This window comes from Colletotrichum paranaense, assembly GCF_030867605.1.
Source record: "Colletotrichum paranaense strain IMI 384185 chromosome Unknown Scaffold_15.1, whole genome shotgun sequence".
NCBI classification, from domain to species: Eukaryota; Fungi; Ascomycota; class Sordariomycetes; order Glomerellales; family Glomerellaceae; genus Colletotrichum; species Colletotrichum paranaense.
The window spans coordinates 673,298-692,447 of record NW_026848973.1 but is presented as its reverse complement, the minus strand read 5'-3'; the positions used below and the strand labels follow the sequence as shown (position 1 = coordinate 692,447).

The window sequence follows — 19,150 nt, the reverse complement described above, 5'->3', positions numbered from 1 at the left end:
CTCGAAACCTTGGTCGGTCGTAATTATGTTGAGGGCGTGTGTTGGAACAGTGTAATCTTGTTGATTAAGCACGACTGAAGCCATAATCGCTGACTCAAGGGAGTCGAAACATGACAACACCGCTTGACATCAGAACTTCGGCTTTAACGATTGATTCGAGTTTACATGTATATGTAAAAATTGTAAAAACATCAACTTCAACTTATCAGTCAATTGTCTCAAACACTAATCATACAGCTCCTAATCCGAACGCCGCCCGCTCCAAATGTGATCGCTAGTGATTTACTCAAGACGCTTATCCTCCAACCCCTCGGTGTCACCGGGCTCGCGGTATTCGCCAGTAGGCTTAGCACCCCGGGTACGACCTTCCACGATGTTGTTCTTATCGATGGCCTCCTTATCATCACGCTCTGTAAACTACGTTAGGAATTCATGCTACGTTCAGTGAGGTCGAACTTGGACTTACCTAGCTGAGCATCGGAGTTGGCAGTCTCAGCATCAATAGGGTCCTCGACTTTAGCATCGTCGCCGAGGACACTGATGGGCTCACGGTCACCCTGGCGGGACACGTACTCGTTGTCCTGAACATCTCCGGTGGGGGCTTCGGAAGACATAGTGATGTTGGGGATGTTATGGCAAACTGAGGGTGTTGATGGAAAAGGTTGCCGTCTGCTAGGCTTTGTAATTGTAGAGTGTTGTTGTTGTTGTTGTTGTTATTGATGTTGATGAGTTGCGACTCTTCCACCACATGTTCAGGGCCCTTTCCTCAGTTCATATACAAATCCCTCTTCACTATCAACAATCATAATTGCGATCTAAGCTGCAAACACCATAGTAACGAATGTTGAGATCATTGTCGAGCTCACAGATTGTCTGTAAGTCTATGACGCTGTCATTTACGCGTAGAAACGCGCATCAAAGGGGCACCGACCTCCCTGGCGCATAACCACCGTGCAGAAATCAATTAAAGTCGACTTGCACGCGACATGGAGCAAAGTGTCCGATGGCCCCCTTAAGCTAACGGCGCCACGTTTGATTGCAGCAAGCATCTCAAAGCGATGGTCTAGCCGCCTGGCGCGCGTTGACAGATCTATCTTAGTCTCATGGAATGATGGAGCCTATGGCAACGAGCGCCAGCCGCCTCATTAAGGTGCTCTTAGCATGGGAGTGTGGCCAAATAAGACTACTAGGTATTCGTACGGGTACCGGTAGTCACCTTCGCTTCAGCCTCGTTCCCGGGTCTTGAACCCCATCGATCGTCCCTGATCGATCGCATGAAACCCGATTGGACAATGGACGAAAGTCATGATGCTTTTTGGATTCGGTGGAAGCCCAGCCCCCGACTTTATTTTCGGTGAGTGCGGGGGCCGCACCGGTATAGCTGATATCGCACTATCACTCCTCAACATCTTGTGCTCTCGAACTCGTGTTCAGCTAGGGGATAAATCCATAGCAAACGTAAGAGAGGCATATTAGAGCTTTTGAAATGATTCTAGGTTAAAACAGACTTATCTATGGCTATGGAGGGTTGATTACCGGCTTTACCCAAAGGTCTGGTCATAGAGGATAACCATAGACCAATCTACTCACCGAGATCCCTCAAGGCCTAGAACCAACTGAAGACCTCACCGAAATAAACTCCCTGCGCACGATCGGTCTGACATCATGTCGTGTTTCGCTCAAGTGGGCAGCAGAAACGGGTGCGCGGGCCGCATCATATTGACGTCTCCCGTCGCCCCAACACACCTCAGCTGCGCACCGAAACAGCAATGATCCTCGGGCGTCTCGAACTCTTACATCACCCCCCTTCACCAAAAAGCAACCGGCAAACTCTGGGGCGAGCCTTGAAAGCAAGATTCAGCCTGCCGAGTCGGGTACCAAGTGCCAGCAGAACGAGTGCCCAGTGATACAAGGTTCCCCCGGTGGTATGAGTTCCAGTGTCCAGAAGCAAGCAAATTTGCTATCTCATAATCAGATAACTCCCCACTGACAATGCTGCCTTCACTTCCGTGCTTTAATTTCTTCCTTATTCACACAAAACATTTGGATGATCCACGACAATAACACCAAGAATTCCGACGTTCCACAACCGTCTTGTTCTTCCCCACCCTGGCTCTTTCAGCGCTTCTATCGATCTGATCGTGCATTTCCAGCCCCCGGGCGCAATAAAGTCAACTCGTCACTATCCAGACTAAAGAGGGACCAAAGCGAGCGGCTTCATCGGTAGCCTGCGTCTCCGCAACGCCCCCGCGTCCCGAGCCTTTCCCATTCCGGCCCTTGTCAAACGAAGTCCAGGCACATCCCACGTGCTGATCGTGATCCGTATCAGATTCCGCCCGTCATGCCACGCCAGGAACGTCACCACAAAGAGCGCGTTGTCTACGACGACGACCCATACTATGACGACTACGAGCGCCCAAGGGCCTCGCGCCGCGTTTCTCGTAGTGCACATGAGTACGAGGCCAGCGGTGGTCATCGGCGCAGCACTCGCCGCCACGATTCCTACAGCCCCGTCGGCCCTGCCCGCGCCCGTTCGGAGAGCTATGGTCGGCCTCCTGCCCGAAGGCACGATACATACGCTGAGTACTCCGACAGCGGAGATGATAGGCCTCGTCGACGAGGCCATGGGCAGAGCAGCAGCAGTCGTCGGAAGGATAGCAAGACTTCTCGGTCATCGAGAGGACCAGAACGCAACGATTCTGACAAGGCTGCAATTATACAGGCTGCCGCTACCGCCGCCGTCGTGGCGGGCGCAAGTGAGGCATGGAGGATGAGGAAGGAAAAGACGTCCTGGTCTCAGAAGGGAACGAGGATGGCGACGGCTGCGGCTGGTGCTGCTGCCATCGCGGCATTCAATAACAATACCAATGGGCAGCACGGCTCAAAAGACGGTGGCGGAAGCAAAAAGGATACTATTCAGGCTACGCTGGGTGGCTTGCTGGTGAACCGATTGGCAAATGGGGTAGGCAAAAAATAACGGGAAAAACATCAGGCGGAACGAAGGCACCGGTGGAAAGCACGATAACAACGAAAAGCCTCCCCATTGCTGCCATATGAAGGGCTACGAGATTTATGATTATTTAGACGTCTTACGACGGGTCATGGATACCAGGAGTTTTGGGTTTATTTTAATGTTATGTTACCCTCCGTGATATGCGATAATTCTTCGTGTTGTCCTATGAAAGAGTTGCATCTTGCTGCCCCCGCAACTTCCCTCGACTTGATCGTGAGTTCCACTTAGGTGCTCAAATTGCTAAGGTGTGCGTCCACGATCGGAGTTTTCGTCTTAATTTGAGGCATCGGTGTGAAGTGAACTGTGTTCAAGGATTTGATCACTAGGTCTCACCAATTCGCCAGGATGACGCTGCTCTGAAGATCAAACTCAGGGTCACCGGATACGGGGCCGTCGAGAGTCTATCAGTTGAACGATAAACTCGATTGGTCACACAGGGATGGTGAGGGTAGTATTACTGTCCTTCAGATCACCTGGACAAGGATGAGTATCAGTTTCGGTAGATAAGATCGGTTATAGAAACAAGCTTTGTTCCAGGAAGCCGAAAGGGTTCAAATGTCCTACGCATTGCTTCTCGATATTATCGCGGGAATGTAGTCTTTAGCAGATGGCCTTAACTAACACAAAGCATAATTCGTATCAAATTCTGAGGGTTAGATTAGCTGAATCTGCGGCTCGGCAACGTTGGCTCTTCTGATGTTCGAGGCTGTAGTATTACCCACGAGACTGGATATGGGCTCAAGGCCAACGACGAAATTGACCAGCACTGGATTCCAACCCGTCACCACTTACACTGCTCAGGTTGACAAAGAGGCTAAAAATTAAGCAACTAGATCATGAAGGACCCCAAGATGAGCTCTGGGTTACTAAAATTATGAAGGTTCCTCTCGTGAGGTATTTCACCATGGCTTTCAAGCACATGGAGTCCCAGTCCAGCCCGGAGTGTAACCCGTCATCGCCAGCTCACCCGCATTAGATTCAACCTCACCCTTCCATCCCATGTCGACTGATCCACCCTTAGCGAGAACATAATTAGCCGCCTGGCAGCGGAGCCACCCGTTGATAGCCGGGTGGTTGCACTCGGCGTGATCCATGAGAGCGTTCTTGAGGCTCATGACCTGGTTCAGAATTTTCGAGTGCTCTTGGTGAAGTTCCCGATTGCGAGCCTCGGCGGTATCTTTGGCTGACTCGAGGTCGGCACTCTGCTGCTTCTGCTTCTGCCAATTGCGGGCCGACGCTCGCCTATGACGTTCGCGGCCGAGAGCCGGCGGCTGTGTAGCGGGAATAGTACTATGGCGCCTCTGCAAGACTGGCTTGCCAGGCGCTTGTTGAAATTTCTCGACAACATCGTTGTTCGACTTTCTCTTCTTGTTAGGAGGTGCACGCTCCTCGTCAACTTCTCGTTCGTCCATTCCTTCGCTAGAAGCGAAACTTTGACGACCTGTAGTCTCTCCACTCGCAGGAGATGTAAATCCATAGGATGAATTGATGCTGGTCGGGGATTGTGTAGTAGATGGGAGGGAATAGACCATGGGCATGCGTGGCTGCAACAAACCGGGAGCATTGGAATAGTCCCAGAAAGTCGAATCCATGCCAGAGTCTAGAGGGAAGTATGGTGTTGTAGGTTGGAGATTAGTTGAAGTCCACCAGTCGACTGGGCCAAACTCTATGGTGGGCTGAGTATTGCAGAGGTTTCCGTGAAGTGCATTTGAATCCACGGATATCGCATTTCCGTCCATGCTGTTTGACCGCGGAGTACTAGAGCTCGAGATTGTATCGTTGTAGTAAGTCATATCCCTCGGCGATACCTGTACATCAAATGGATTCGTAGAACACCGTCGTACCATTGAGTCGTAAGATTGTATTCCACCCCATGATGGGGCCTGGTAAGCTACAGATACCTGGTCGTGGACGCTCTCTATGGGTTCGCAAGGTGAAGCGATAGAGTGGTTGAGCTTGGTGTCCAGCGAGGTGGTTGGTAGAAGCATCATAAGCGATTTGTCTTTGTCATTGGGGATTTGTTCAAGAGCATCTGAGGGCAAAAGGATGTTGCGACAGTCGATGCTTTCGTGGACCGTATCAAACTGGACGCCGTAGTCCAAACAAGACTGGGGTGGCTTTGGGCTTAGCGATGTAAAGGCCTCCAGAAAGACGCGAGGTTGATTCTCAAGGCCTGCTGGTTCTTGAAGTCCGGGTTGAAGCTTGTCCCGCGGTCGAATATCGTAGTTGTAGTGTCCTCCGCAAGAGATATATCTTGAGCAAGGTTGCTCGCCATCACACTGTATTTCAGTCAGACTAAACTCAGGAGTAAACCTGCAAAGTTTGTCCATAAATCTACATTAGCCTTCTGTTGTCGACAAATATCGCAAGATTCCTTGGTGAAGATTACTGGTTTACTATGGTTTCTGTTCTTCGATGTTAATTTTGGTTGAACGGTGCTGGCCATAGCCTATTTCTACAAGTTAGAGGCGCTAGCGTCAGTCAACGTCTAAGGGGGTAATAACTTACAACAGCAATCAGGTTGGTCCTCCCGGCAGGATTCGGTGTACTTGTGATCTCCCAGTCGTTTTGATCGAGTCCGCGCGTGCTCACTGGTTTATCACCACAAAGTTCTGACAGCTTTGCGTCTTGCTATCAACTCTCACATCGCTCGAGACTCATGGCGATCATGGGGATCGAGCGAGATCGTTTCTCGTTGTCCGCCGGCTTGGACTTTCCGTGGTTTTATGAGATCCCATGTAGGCGGCGGGTGATAGTTGGCTTGGAGCCGCTGCTTGCCTGCTTGAGGATCAGCTCAGGCGGCCGCTTCTTAATGTGTGTCACTGCTAGGTACGGGTTCACAGGCTTTCCCCGCAGAGAGTCACAGTCCAGAAGACCCTTGCCCCTAACGCGGATGCAGCCGCAGGTCAACAGCCGTGAAGCGATGCAGTGCGACGCTACTCTTGCTGCTGGTGACTTGCGAGCTGCCTAATGTACATGTAGCGCTCCTCCATTATTGACCGTTGGTATTCAGACAGAGATACCAATTGATCTTGTAGTCTCCCACAGCCAACATGAAGCCTGGCCACATCTCCCTAGACTGACAGTTTGAGCGACAGATCAGCCTCGCCCTATCATGGGCTCGCATTCCAGCGCGCACCCACCGGCACTTCAAGCCAGCAGTGACAATCTCTAAATGAGGGGGGGAAGCTCTGTTTACTACGGAGACATGTGCCTAGTCTAGGCGGTTTGAGGGAGGGCGTAGCATGTGGGAAACGAAGAAGAAATGGCGAATTTGGGCGAGAATGAAGTCCAATAGGAAAGTCGGGAGAGCGATCTTAGTGCATGTTGCATTTCCAATACGATCGCTACAATTTGCGAGGGCGTAAAGAACAACGGAAGGGTCTAGACCTTCTGCAAAGACCATTCACAATGGTCTCCAGGCTAGTTCCATCGATTTGAGAGAGCAAGGGACAGGATTGTACTCAGATGTACTGGAGCAACGACAACGCCGCCCAGTGCCATCGTCCCAAAATCGAGAAAGAAAATCTGGCTACATTCTAGACCATTCATGGTTATATCTCCGAGAAAGATCTGCAAGAGCCTTAAGTCCGGAATGGTCTCCGGCACTCGTCATTGGGTGATCTTTTCCGGGGTAACAGCGGTGGATGGCAGACGTGCGCGATGAATAGACGGTGATCTTTCTGATTGGAGGGATAGATAAGCAACTCTTTGCCCCCCTCCCTTCCAGCCCCCAGAAACTGCAGGTCTTTCCTTTCGGTCAAGCATTGGTGTCGTACAAAGGGTTGGTAAGTACATGTATACGGTACTGTAGAGTTGCCTTCAGCAGGTAAGATGAGGGGTCAACGTCCCGCTTGCCTGCTTGTACCGGACGCTTTGCTGAGCTTATCAGCATCAGTCCATCAACCAGACATCATCTCTATGGAATATCACAGACTATGTAAGTGCTTCCACTGCTCTCTCAAACCACATATTATTCCAATCCAAGAGTCCGTAGAGTACAAACATTGACAGCTGGTCAATGGCATATCGACTTAGTTGAGCCCCTATTACATGCGTGACCAGCCATGTGCTGCAGCTATGATCCTTGCACCAGGATTATCAGGGTTAGGATTCGATGGTTCAAACAGCGTGGTCTCGTCACTCTCAGCTCCCTCGCACTTGGAACCTGAACTCCTGTCTTCCTGGGAAAAGCAGGCGGAAGTTTCCCGGCTGTCCTGAAAATCACTCTCAATCCAAACCAACCACATCAAATTCCTGTTGTCTCAGCCACACTTCCTGCGGACAGTGTTAGCGTAGGTATGCAATCTTTACCGCTCCTTGGGAACCCCATGGACGCATAATTGAATGGGCTTCATAGACAACGTGGTCAGCGGTCGGTGGCTGGCTGGAACTTCATCACCTATTCCCCTTGTCACAGTGTCTCACAAGGCTACATGTGGCTGGGACATGGACTGATATAAGCTTCGGTAGGTACATTCACTAAGCAATGGGCCATCGGCAGTTGAAATATGGAGGTGTTTGGTATGTAGATCCTGGTCACCATAACGGTGATGTCTTCTTTTCTCTCGGTGAGGGCCACGCTTGAGCCTGGATCTGTCATACTGACTTAGCTAGCCAGAGTCAGAACTAAGAATCTTGCCAGCCTTTTCTAGATACTCAACCCACCAAACTTGAGGCCGTGTCTCTGGATGCTACAAACTACCAATCTACAACGAAATCTCCAGAGAGATATGTCAATTGTGGTACGTGATGAAGCCGAGGGTTCTCGTGTCATGCTGGCTGGTAGGATTGAACGTGCATTGCGCATAGCATCCCGGGAGCTTACTGGGCTACTTCATATCAGCTAACTTGACGCATCGACAGTGATAAATGGATGAAATGATGCAAGCTAGCCACCCGACCTATTGGAATACGGTGTAGGATGCCGACCCTCGGACGGTGTGGTCAGACGCTACATCTGTGAGCATCCCCTCCCCATCATCCTGGCAACGCTCGACATCGAATTTAGGGGTCGGGGTCGCCACCTCGAATAAGCAAACCCCTCTCATGGTCATCTTACCTACAGCTGTCCTTACCTTGACAGCCACCAGCTAGCCATTAAGCCAACACGGTCTCATGTTGGCCCCATTTCTTTTCTTGCTCCAAGATCTACATGTGCAAGGAATGCGAACCGCTCAGCCGGCGCCAGGCCCAGACCGATCCAAAAATCGTGCTTTCTGTCGCCATGTTCAAGTTCGGAGTCTATGAAACGGCAAACTAAAGAACGAAATATTGGCCCAAAATTTCAGACGATTACAATTGTGGCAAAAGCAATATGTGTCCACCTGAACTTTAGATCAAGATCCTCGGGCATACGAGGTCAACCCGAGATCGGGTTCAAATTTCTTAAGAGCGGGTTATCGAATGAAGTGCTTCAGGGATGGTCACTACACTATTTTATTCATTCTGTACTATCGTTCTTTTGATTCATACAAAGTTCAATCTGGAATCTCCTGAACAACGAGGTGCCGGGGTTTCCATCTTGTGGATGTAGTCTAACAGCACATGCAGGTCTGACTGAAACTCCGGATCTTCAATTAGCAAGACTGACCAATGTCACAAAAACAGGGCCGTCAGTGCGGGCAGTACTTACGTCAACTATATATCCCTTTGATAAGGAAGGATTCCACCGTGCTTTAGTTTAAGACTACCAGCAACGATATGTTTGTACTAGGTACCAAGTACCCTACTCAAGAGACGATGTAAAAAGCTTTTTCCTTCTAAGCTGTCTATCTGTACATATTGATTGTCCAATTAGGTTAGCTGAACCCTCTATCATCTAAAGTTAAGATGAGTTCCTTGCATAAATCATATGTTGCATCCGAAGCGGCCGCCGAAACGAGTACCATGGGTAGAGAGCGAGGTCAACTCGGACATGACACTCCGGCAAAGACCAAAGCTGCCAGCATAGCATCTCTGAAAAAGTGTCTCAAAACACATACCTGCATGAGCCAGCCGATGCAAGTAGAAAAGGACCCGCGGGTAATCACAGATGGAGAACGGCACGATGTATGTTTCTGCCACAATATGTACATTGAATTATTTACTCGTCAAGAATGCGTTCCGTTTTCCCATCAGCTCGCTCAAAAATTCAAATCATTCACTCCGGCCCTCTTCTAGGCCACTTTGCCACCCTCATACCCGTCGCGCGGATGGATGCGTCTAGACAGGAACAGCGGTAAGGCCACAGGCAGCAGCCGCAGCAGTGACGGAGTTTCCGTAGTATTGCCAGACATTCTGGGCGTTGGCGCACTGCAAGCAGGCATCGTAGCGAGCGATCCACTGGTAGTTGGTGCAGTAGCCTGTCTCGCGGGACAAGGTGATGGAAGTACCTAGAGTTCATCATCATCAGCAACCCGACAACGTCATATTGGGTGGTTGAAAGGGAGAGGAGGAGAGAAAGCTCTTACCGCAGTTCTCGTGACAGAGGTAGGCGGGCGTGCCGGGGGCGGGGACGTCCTGGCGGGTGACGAGGGGCATCGACTCGGGGAACTCCCAGCCGCCCTGGTTGCGGTTGATGAGAGGGTTGGCGGAAGCCAGAGAGGCGACGAAGGCCACGGTGCAGGCGACGGAGAAGCGCATGCTGATGATTTGGAGGTAGGCTTTGAGGTTTGGAAGAGTTTAACGAGACTTAGTCTTGAGGTGAGTAAGGCAGCTGGGTATCGAGAAGAGACTTCATACTGATTCAGGACATTCACGACTCTTTATATTCAACATCACAGCTTGGCAAATGCTACCTTCCTTCTCAGTCTGTACAAAGCTCCTCTCCAGTCTCCAGTTCCCCTCCAGTCCCTCGGAATGCCCAGACTCTTCATCCGAAAGCAGATGCCAAACGGCATCCCACACTGTAACGGCGCACCGATATCGCCGGCGCTATTGGAAGGATGAGATCTTGGCGAGCGATTTCTAGAGAGCCAGTTAACCTTCTGCCCCAACGTTGCCCGGAAAGAAGCGGGTTTCCGAGCGTATTCAGCGGGGCGGCCGACATCCATCTGAACCTTTTGAAAGCGGAGTCTCATCCCCTTGGCCCCCGGTCCCCTGCGTGGAGCGGTTATGCTCCTCATGCCATCTAATCTAATCAGATCATCTGATAATCAGGATCCTTGTGGAGAGCCGGGACGAGACTGCTCAATGGGGCTCTTCATGTCCGAGAATCCACCCACACGAATGCGACCCACAAAGTTTGATATACGAGGTTGTTATGTAAATGGTGAATTTGGGGTCTTGGCTTTCGGAACTGCCCCAGCTAAGTCCAGCTCACATGCCAAACGGGTTTTCAGGGTTCATACGACGCAAGGTTGTGGTTAAGCTTGAAAGGGCCGGAGGCGCAGTCGATAAGCTTGGTTTTCCTTCTAGTGAAGAGCGCAAGTGGCGATATGATATACTGTAAGAAGAAGTTGGGTGTCACAACGGGAAATTGTCCGGAAGCGGAGGTTGAATACCAAGTTGATGAAGTCTATGAAACAATAACGAGGGAATTAATCTACTCTAAAGTTCTAAAGAGACAATGGTTTAGGCCCTCTCGCCAGAGAAAGCGTTGAAGTTGAACGACCTCAAGCGCGGGTTCTTCTCAAACTCGAGCGTCCTTTGATCATACAACACCAAGGTTCCATTGGCAAGCTGAACGTCCAGCAAATAAACGACATTCAGTGTCCACTGATCGCGGTTGCCCTGTATGCTGCCCACCGTGAACCGAAGAACATCATCACCCGTCAACGTCTCGTTGTACATTGCTCTAAAGTTCTTCACATTGCAAACTTCTGTAGCCGAGGCCGTGACGTCAATGAAGCTCTCAATGCGGTTCTCGGCATCAAGGGTCTCTCCAATCACCACGCTAGAGTTGGCGCAAACGAATCCGTCGGAATCAGCCGAGTGAGACGTGGTCAAACGGACAAAGTCCCACGGTCCCAAGGAGGCAGGTACCTCTACCTCGGCAGTGTACAGCGATGTGCCGTCGTATGGAGCGGTAGAAAGCCGCTCGTAGATGACAGATCGGTTGACGGCTGTGTAGTACACGGGTGCTTCCCAGACCTTGCCGACGGTAGGGAACTGCACGACGTAGGTGCCCTGCTTCATGGATGCAGCAAACTCTGGTGTGAAGCGGCACATGAGGAAGAAGTCGCCGATCATGTTCTTGTTCCAGGTTGTCCACTCCCCGAGGGCGATTGTGTATAACCGAGACACCGGATCGAAGGATGTATCGCCGGCTTGTGCGCCGGACGCCGAGAGCTGGTATCCTTCTGCGATGTCGGTGATCTCGGCTGGAACAGCGAATGTGAGGACGGAATCAGCGGCAACAGGTGACGGCATCGAAATCTGGATGTGGAGTTCCATCCATGCTGCCGGATCAATGACGAAGGCTGTATCCTCTTTCAGCCTCTGAAGCTTCAGGGAGGTGAAGGCGCCTTCGAGACCGGTGGGTGTGGCGGTGGCTGTGAGTGTTGTGATTGTGCCTGGCACGGAGATAGGGGCAGTCGTTGTCGGGACAGAAGATGTAGTGGGCACAGCGGTAGCGGTTGTGGTCACAGCAGCTGTTGACGATGGGAGGCTAGAGGTCCATGTAGCATTCTGACCCGGGATAGGATCGCTTCCGAGTTGGATGGAGAACGGATCAGAAAGGAACAGCTGCCAGTCTTCAGGCTTGGAAGCGTCGCCAAACATGCGCAGGGAGCGTGTGAAGATGCGGTATCGTCCAGACGGGATAGCAGTACCGTTCGCAAAAGAGCGGAAAGTCACGTAGCTCCCCAAGTTAAAGCGCACAATCTCCCTCATGGGGAAGTCCATGTAGCCTCCGTCAGCAAGGGGCTGGGATCTGACAGAGCCAAGCCAAGCTTTCGAGCCTGAGCCGTGTTGCGGCGGATACGCGAATTGCTCCGTTTTCCAGTCAATGCCGACCAAGTCCACAGAGAACTCGTAAGTACCATAGCGGAAAGCGAAGTAGGTCTCAGGGGAGTCACCGTCAGCAGGGTGGTACGCCTTGCCTTGGTAGTCAAGTGGGTACAGGATGCCATCAGTATCGTCATAACGGTATGACTCTGGACCGTGATGCAGCGCAGTCCAGTTGTATGTCGACGCCTCGATACCAATGTAGGGCACGGCCAGCAACTCATCGTTGGAACCTGCGAGAAGGATCTTGCCACTCCACAGAGCACCGCTATCAGGAGCGACGTCGGGGGCAGAGAGGGTGATCTCGATGTCCTGAGTCGCACCTGCGGCCACTATAATAGTCTTGCCCTCGGCTAAGGATCCAGCAGCGGAAACCAAGGGCGGGTAGTAGGTGTTGGGATACAATAGGCTGTTTCTAGATGAGACAGTCGAAGCAGCGATGTGAGAGATGTTGTAAGTCACTTCCTCCGATCCGGTGTTCTGGATGCGGATAGTATGAGTGTTGATACGGTTGTCCGTGTCGTTCAGGGACAGAGTCGGCTCGGAAAGAAGCACGGTGGCGAAGTCAAACAACTTGGTGGCATCAACAAGACCCGCGCCCTGCTGAGCAAGCGACGCAACCTCGTCAAGAATCTTGCCATCGATAGATTCAAAAGCAGGCAGAGCCAGAGCAGTAGATGTAAGTCTACGAACAAACTCTGCCCGGTCCTTCTTTGCATGTGCATACCACAGAGCAGCAACACCTGAGATGTAGGGTGTTGCGAACGAGGTTCCGGAAGAGATGGCAAATTTGCCGTCGGGGAAAGCGCCGTAGACCACACCCCCAGGTGCGGAGATAATGGGAGAGAAGTCGTTCTCGTAGGTTGGACCCCACGATGTGAAGGTGGAGAGCTGACCAGCGCTGGGGACCTCGGCGGCGAAAGCAGCCGGTTGAGCATCTGCCTGGATCTTCAAGTGAAGGGTGTAGTTCTTAGCAATCTGCTCGGCTGCCCAGTCTCCAACTGAGGCAGTGGTGACAGCCATAAGCTTGAGTGTGTCAGACCAAGCGACAACGTCAGCCATGTAGTAGGCGCCCTGGTTGTAAGAGTCATACAGGATTCCGTAACCGAATCCAGCACTGGCGATGGAGGAGTACGATCCAGCTGGCTCGCAGACGCCACGTTTTGCGAGAACAGCGGTAGAGTCAAGGCCGGAGCCGCCAATGTTGCATGAGTCGCCCTTGTCGAGAACGATGGGCACATCAATAGTGCTATTGAACTTGTTGCCGTCAGAAGTGACATACGAGATGTTTAAAGACTGGCCGCCGGATGAAACAATCGTCGCAGGCCATCCCAAGGTCTGCGCTGCCTCGACCGAGCCGACAGAGACCACACCGCGGCCGGCAGCGGGGGAGCTGGCGAAATACGGTCCCATCGCGCCCGAGTTACCAGCAGCGATGACAATGAGTCTATCCTGGGCAATCTCACTGGCAACACGAGAAAGAACCGAGTTGACGTAGCCAGTGTTGCTGCCGATGGAAACGGAGATAATGTCGCAGTCATCCGAATCAGCAGCAAGCATACCCTTGAGAACCATGTCGTTAGATGTCCCATCCTCGCAGCCAAAGACCTTGTACATGTAAATCTCCGAATCGGGCGCAACTCCGGCAAAGTCCTGGTTAGAAGCGGCGATGATGGACGAGACAAAGGTTCCGTGACCAGCGCAGTCCGTGAGGGCGGTAGAGTTCTCCTCGAAGAGGTTCTTTCCGCCGGCGATCTTGCCCACCAGAGCTGGGTGCGACACATCTACACCACTGTCAACCACACAGACGCGCTGACCGGCACCGGTAATGTTGCGATCGTGAAGCTCGCTGACGCGGGTAGCGATGTGAGGGTTCCATTTCTTCGTTCCTGAGGTGACTTCGAATGAGACGTCCAGGGTGATGGGCTGCACTGGCCAGGCATTGGCGACGCCCGGCAGACTCTTGATGTCGTCGACGACGCCGGACGAATCGTCGTTTGCAATCTCGACGGACACGCCCTTGAAGCGACCCGAGATGGCGGAGAAGTCCTCCTTGACGGTGGCCTCGTAGCCGAGAGATGAGATCTGACCGACAATGGAGTCGCCGACAGAAGAGTCCTGGCGGGTGCTGGGGCCGGTCGAGTCTTGGAGCTCGACGATGTACCGGCCGGAAGCAGCGTCGGAGGCCGGGGTTGTGAGGCGGGTGCGGCCGCTGGCGAAGCCACCCTCAGCTGCCGTGACCGGTGAGACGGCGGCGGCTGCGACGAGGGCCGCTTGGAGGATCCCGGAAACCCGAGCCATTGTAGTGAGCTCGACTAAGATCGGCAAGTTGACAATCGATCTCGGAATATAAACGAGAGACAAGCAGACGGGAGCTGTTGCTTGAGCTCCTCTTCTAGATCAGGACCCCCTAGGGGTTCATTTCCTTCTATTTATCCAGTTCATCATCTTTCACGATCCCGCAATACGGGATGGGACTTTGAAGTAGTGACAGGGTCCCACGATACGAGCTGGAACCGCACCCATTAGATCCAAGATCACAATACTCAACCAAATTGCCTATTAATTACAGTTTTATGGGCCAGTCAACCGATAACCGGAGCGCAACGGCGAAAGTTCAGGGTCGTAAAGACGGATGTAACTCCGAGGGCTTGGCAGGCACCGTGTTTCCCTTGACTTCTGCCCGTATTCCCGAAAGCGGCAGGTCGTTGAAAAAGACTCACTTGTAGGAAGGCCGGGGGTGCGAACTTTATCAGCTCATCTAATCAATCTTTGTGGAGCTCGGCACGTAAACACCATACATTGCAGCCATTGCTAAGGGCTTTGTGAGATGGAGACTTTCGTGTTGTCTGCACGTTGCGGTGGGATGGGTGGGAGGCCGTGGAGATTTGCCTTCATTCGCTTAGCCCTGTGGTAAAATAAGCTCAACTCGGAGGGCCGATGTTACCAAGGCTGGTCACTATCGGTGATGCTCCGAGCTCCGAGAGTGGACTTCGAATGAGGAGTTTGAGGTGATTAAAAGGTCCAGACCCAGGCTTCGGGTGATCACTTCTTCGAGTGAGGTTGCTCATACATCTTGGTTTTAGCACAGCATTCGGGTTGCGGGACTCGGGAGTAAGCGGGGCCAAGCTGCCTTACATGAGTCTCATCGAATAGCGGAGTGAAGGCTAAGCCAACCTCGAGCACCCAGAGATCATGAAAGTCAAGCTCATTGAAGCCTCTAGTTTCTCACCTACTACATCAAGGCTTTGAGGTGTGAGCTCTAGCCGTAAGACTGCAAACCAGCAAGAGCTCAGAGGTAATCGAGGGATGCCGAATGGGCGCAGTGTTGGTACCTGTTCAACTCAATTCGCACTTCGTCTCGCATCATTTGAAAGATGAAGCTGGCCAGAACGCCTTGCGCTGAATTGGAATTTCACTTCAATTCATGTAATCAACGTTGAATCTAGGGAACCACCTCACTTTCATTCAAGATGACGAGTGTGGATGAGCATGAGTGGGTTGAATAAGGATCTGAGGAACCAGCTAGATTGGGCGGGGCGGTTCTATCTAGATTTGTTGTTCGAACAGATAGATTATCCTCATTCTCTTCTGTAATTTGAATGCACTTGTGGTTATTGTACATGCGAATCCATCTTCAGGTCAGAAGCTGGGGCGCCAGTAACACGGAGGTCCTGAGGAGACATGAGCCGACTGTGTATTAAGTGAGCCAATCTACACACTCTGAGGCTGTTCGATCCTTGAGGCAGAGTTTTTCTGTATTAGAAAGAAGACAGCACTCCTGCGTTGTCGAGACCTTGGCCTCTTCAGGAGCCTTTCTCAACCTCTCGTCGGGTCGGGGCACTGAGAAAGTGAGACGTCTGCAAGAAGCTGGTTGCGTGAGACCAGATGAGGAGATTACTTTGCCAAAGCTTTCTTATATAAATGTGAATTCTCATAGCACTCTCTAGTATCTGGCGGTCTGGTGATGAATCTTACACATTAACACTGTTCATTGATGGTGAATGAGGTGGTTCGCCATCTTCAATGAGAGTGAGAGTGAGAAGGAGGGGTGATCTGATCCACATAGTGTGCGACTTATTTAGCACTGTACTTGGGTGTAACTTGCACACAACATACAGTGCCAATCGGCTGGCAAAAGGCGGCAATCAAATCAGGCAACCAGACTAAGAGCTGTGCCGCACCCGCCTGCCGCCGCCGCTTCTTGGAGGCCGCTCGCCTCTTCCTCGCCCGCCCGCTACCTCATTGCTCTCCGGATTCTCTCTTTCTGCCTTATAATCATCTCCAACATCAAATGTCCACGAATTGACTTTCGTTGAGTCCATCCTTCGTGGTTCATTCGCAGTATCCGCTGGCTCGGCGGCCGGTGTAAGTCAACCGTAAACGACACCACCAAGTCATCTCTCACTATGCCTCTTCCTCGAGAGACATTCAACTTGCCACCACCGAAGAAGGTTCGGCGCCAGTCGCCTACCCACCAAGGAGCTTTGTTCGCTACAGGCGTCGCCCCATCAGATGCTGACAAGTTTGCCTCGATTCCGCCCTACTGGACGCCTGCCGAGGACCCTTCCTTCGCGGACGTCTACCAGGGGCCCTCCATTTACGGCGACAACGCCTGGACCCAGAGCCATGGAATCAGTCAGTTGGACCAGAGGCTCGGGAAAGCTCTGCCCGTGGACGATTCATTTGCGTTCAACATCTTCCAGCCTACCTCGTTTCTTGCGCAGGCTTCTCCTCCCCCAGCATTGAGCACAGTGTCCAGCGTCACATATTCTTCCTCTTCCATTGTCTCCCAGCCTTCATCTGCTGGCTCCGGTGTATCGCCAACACAGATTGACTTTCCGTATGAATGGCCTACTACAAAGACTGCCTCGACAAATCATTCCACAACTCAAGGTGCCGCTGATAGGTCTAGTGATTCTATCGCCTCTACCGCCAGAGCTCAAAGCCGCTTTATTTGCTTGGGCCACCAATGCGACGAAACCTTTGACCAAGAAAAAGACCTGGATTTCCATTTCAAGGTGGTCCACACTTACACCTGCAACTGGGGAGGCTGCGAACAACCCAGCTTTTCTTCAAAGGACGGTCTCACTTGGCATGTCAAGCTGGAGCATCTCCTCGTCTGCCCGGCCCCTGGATGTACCGAGAGCTCGTTCCAGACCAAACAGATCCTTGAGAGTCATTTAAGATGTGCTCATACAGTTACCGAGGGCAATTACAAGGGGAAATCGAAGGAGCCACTTTCGAAGCCGAAGCCTCTCGCCCAAACCATGGCTACGCCATCCTCGTCTCACGATACCAGCAGTTTCCCAGGACTATTCCAGAAAGATAGCTTGGAGGAACGAGCTTTAAAGCAGATACTGTCCGTCACGGTGTCCAAAAAGAAGTGTCGAGAAAAGCTGAGGGATGTCGTTGAGAGGAGGTATAGAAGAGAAAGAGCACACAAAGGTGACTGATCCCAACTCCAACTCACGAGGCCGGTATTCTGACATCGGCAGGCCAAACTCTTCTCGCAGCCGACAGCCCAAGCGACTTGTCCCGGCCTCTCTTGACACAGTTGCTGAATAACGCGAGTTTCCCTATAGTGTGGGAGCATGCAGTTCTACCATTTCTCTCCGAGTTCATCCCAAAATGGTGCGGCCCCAAGCACGGCATCGACGCCCCTCGCGGTAAGACACCGGGCACGCGGCAAATCCGCATCACAATTGAAGGCGAATTGCCCTCGCGAGCTCGTAAGATCATTATTGCAGTACACGTCAGAGACCTTCTACCCGAAGCCCATCGAGACGGCGTCAAGTTACTCTTCCTCAAGGGCTATGTTGAACGAAGTGTCTGGGCCAGAGGGTTGAGCAAGGAGATGCCTGATGATATCTGCATGGCCAAGAACCCATACTACTTCAAAGACCCGTGCATGGGCGACAGTATTGGTATCGAAGGCGGTGCAGAGTTCGAGGAAAGCACGTCAACATTAGGACCCTGTCTGCTCATCGGTGGCGGCAGCTACTGGCTTGCCAACTTCCACCCCTTCGTGGAGGCATACCAGAACTCGAAGTCGGTCAGCGTTCAACACCCATCCCCCAACGACCGAGACCGTTGTGTAGAAGAAAAGCACGATACGCTGCCTGAGACAGACTTTGCTCTAGGTAGCCTCGCCGCCACATCGGGACTCGACCTGAAGACGACTCGCATTTCACATCACCCCTACTGGGAAGACTGCGATAAGGAGCCCCCTCTTATCGCGACTGATTGGGTTCTCGTCGCTTCCAAGACCAGTCAAGCCAATATTCTCCGCCGATTCCCCTCGGAGACCATGCCTCTTCTCAAAGAAACACCAATCAAGACAACAAGCGCCGTTGTGCCGAGTGCCACTGTAGTGTCGACGGGTCGAACATCTGGCCAGCAAAGGGGCGAAGTCTGTGACATTCCAGCGTACGTCAGCGCCGAGATGAATGGTACTGGCAAGGCCACGCGCGAGTGGTTTATCGATGAGCCGTGCCCTTACGACGACGAAGAAGGGTGGATTCGCGGAGGCATAGGCGTAGAGGGCGACAGCGGCGCTGCCATTATTGACGCTGAGAGTAACTCCTTGGTCGGCCAGCTTTGGGGCCGCAATAGATATTGGGGCAGCGGTCCTCGCGTAACGTATTTCACCCCCATCGGCGATCTATTTGACGATATTCAGGAGAGATGTGGCGAGCAAGCTCGACCTCAGCTCCCGCAGTATCGGGATGAATCAGAATGTTATCCAGTCTACCCCTCTTGTCGACAGTGCTACGACCTACGAACCTACCTCGACAGCCGACGGAGTTCCCGCGAGTCACTTCGGTCCATGATCGGGCACAACGAAGGCGATCACGGAGACTTGACGTCGATTGGTGGAACATCAGAGCTGGCGACACCGAAGGACCACGCACTCTGGGCCCGGACCTCTGGCTTCGAGGAACTCGGTTCCTCATTTACCAGTATCATGTCACCTTCCGGCGCTCACCCATCCTCCCTCACGCCACAATCAGGTACCCCAGGTATCGTAGATATCAAAAGCCCGTACGCCCTGACCCTGAGCGCAGAGGATCTCTACGGAGACGACTTCACGGGGACGACAGAACGCGGCTCCAGCAAGCGAGCAGCCGCAGTTCCATTGGCACGAAGTTCAAGTCATAGTACCAAGAGGCAAAGGTTGCATTGATTATGCTATTCCGAGGCCGATTG

At 52.2% G+C, this 19,150-nt stretch overlaps 7 protein-coding genes across 7 annotated transcripts; 3 read left to right on the top strand and 4 right to left on the bottom strand.

Annotated features, from left to right (window-relative positions):
- Window positions 1–282: 282 nt before the first annotated feature.
- CPAR01_14433 (uncharacterized protein) lies at window positions 283–614 on the bottom strand (the record flags this gene model as incomplete). The annotated part of the gene is made up of 2 exons (XM_060498684.1): window positions 283–410; window positions 467–614. 2 exons carry the CDS (start codon window positions 612–614, stop codon window positions 283–285), a joined length of 276 nt encoding a protein of 91 aa, XP_060342745.1.
- Window positions 615–2,341: 1,727 nt separating this feature from the next.
- Window positions 2,342–2,977, top strand: CPAR01_14432 (uncharacterized protein; the record flags this gene model as incomplete). The annotated part of the gene is made up of 1 exon (XM_060498683.1): window positions 2,342–2,977. One exon carries the CDS (start codon window positions 2,342–2,344, stop codon window positions 2,975–2,977), a length of 636 nt encoding a protein of 211 aa, XP_060342744.1.
- A 947-nt stretch (window positions 2,978–3,924) lies between these two features.
- CPAR01_14431 (uncharacterized protein) lies at window positions 3,925–5,674 on the bottom strand (the record flags this gene model as incomplete). Its single annotated transcript, XM_060498682.1, has 4 exons — window positions 3,925–5,292; window positions 5,352–5,462; window positions 5,522–5,604; window positions 5,659–5,674. The coding sequence occupies 4 exons, from the start codon at window positions 5,672–5,674 to the stop codon at window positions 3,925–3,927; spliced, it is 1,578 nt and encodes a 525-aa protein (XP_060342743.1).
- Window positions 5,675–7,937: 2,263 nt separating this feature from the next.
- On the top strand, window positions 7,938–8,481 carry CPAR01_14430 (uncharacterized protein; the record flags this gene model as incomplete). The annotated part of the gene is made up of 2 exons (XM_060498681.1): window positions 7,938–7,975; window positions 8,139–8,481. The coding sequence occupies 2 exons, from the start codon at window positions 7,938–7,940 to the stop codon at window positions 8,479–8,481; spliced, it is 381 nt and encodes a 126-aa protein (XP_060342742.1).
- A 736-nt stretch (window positions 8,482–9,217) lies between these two features.
- CPAR01_14429 (uncharacterized protein) lies at window positions 9,218–9,637 on the bottom strand (the record flags this gene model as incomplete). The annotated part of the gene is made up of 2 exons (XM_060498680.1): window positions 9,218–9,387; window positions 9,466–9,637. 2 exons carry the CDS (start codon window positions 9,635–9,637, stop codon window positions 9,218–9,220), a joined length of 342 nt encoding a protein of 113 aa, XP_060342741.1.
- Window positions 9,638–10,567: 930 nt separating this feature from the next.
- On the bottom strand, window positions 10,568–14,242 carry CPAR01_14428 (alkaline elastase YaB; the record flags this gene model as incomplete). Its single annotated transcript, XM_060498679.1, has 1 exon — window positions 10,568–14,242. One exon carries the CDS (start codon window positions 14,240–14,242, stop codon window positions 10,568–10,570), a length of 3,675 nt encoding a protein of 1,224 aa, XP_060342740.1.
- Window positions 14,243–16,350: 2,108 nt separating this feature from the next.
- On the top strand, window positions 16,351–19,127 carry CPAR01_14427 (uncharacterized protein; the record flags this gene model as incomplete). Its single annotated transcript, XM_060498678.1, has 2 exons — window positions 16,351–17,389; window positions 17,440–19,127. The coding sequence occupies 2 exons, from the start codon at window positions 16,351–16,353 to the stop codon at window positions 19,125–19,127; spliced, it is 2,727 nt and encodes a 908-aa protein (XP_060342739.1).
- Window positions 19,128–19,150: the final 23 nt, after the last annotated feature.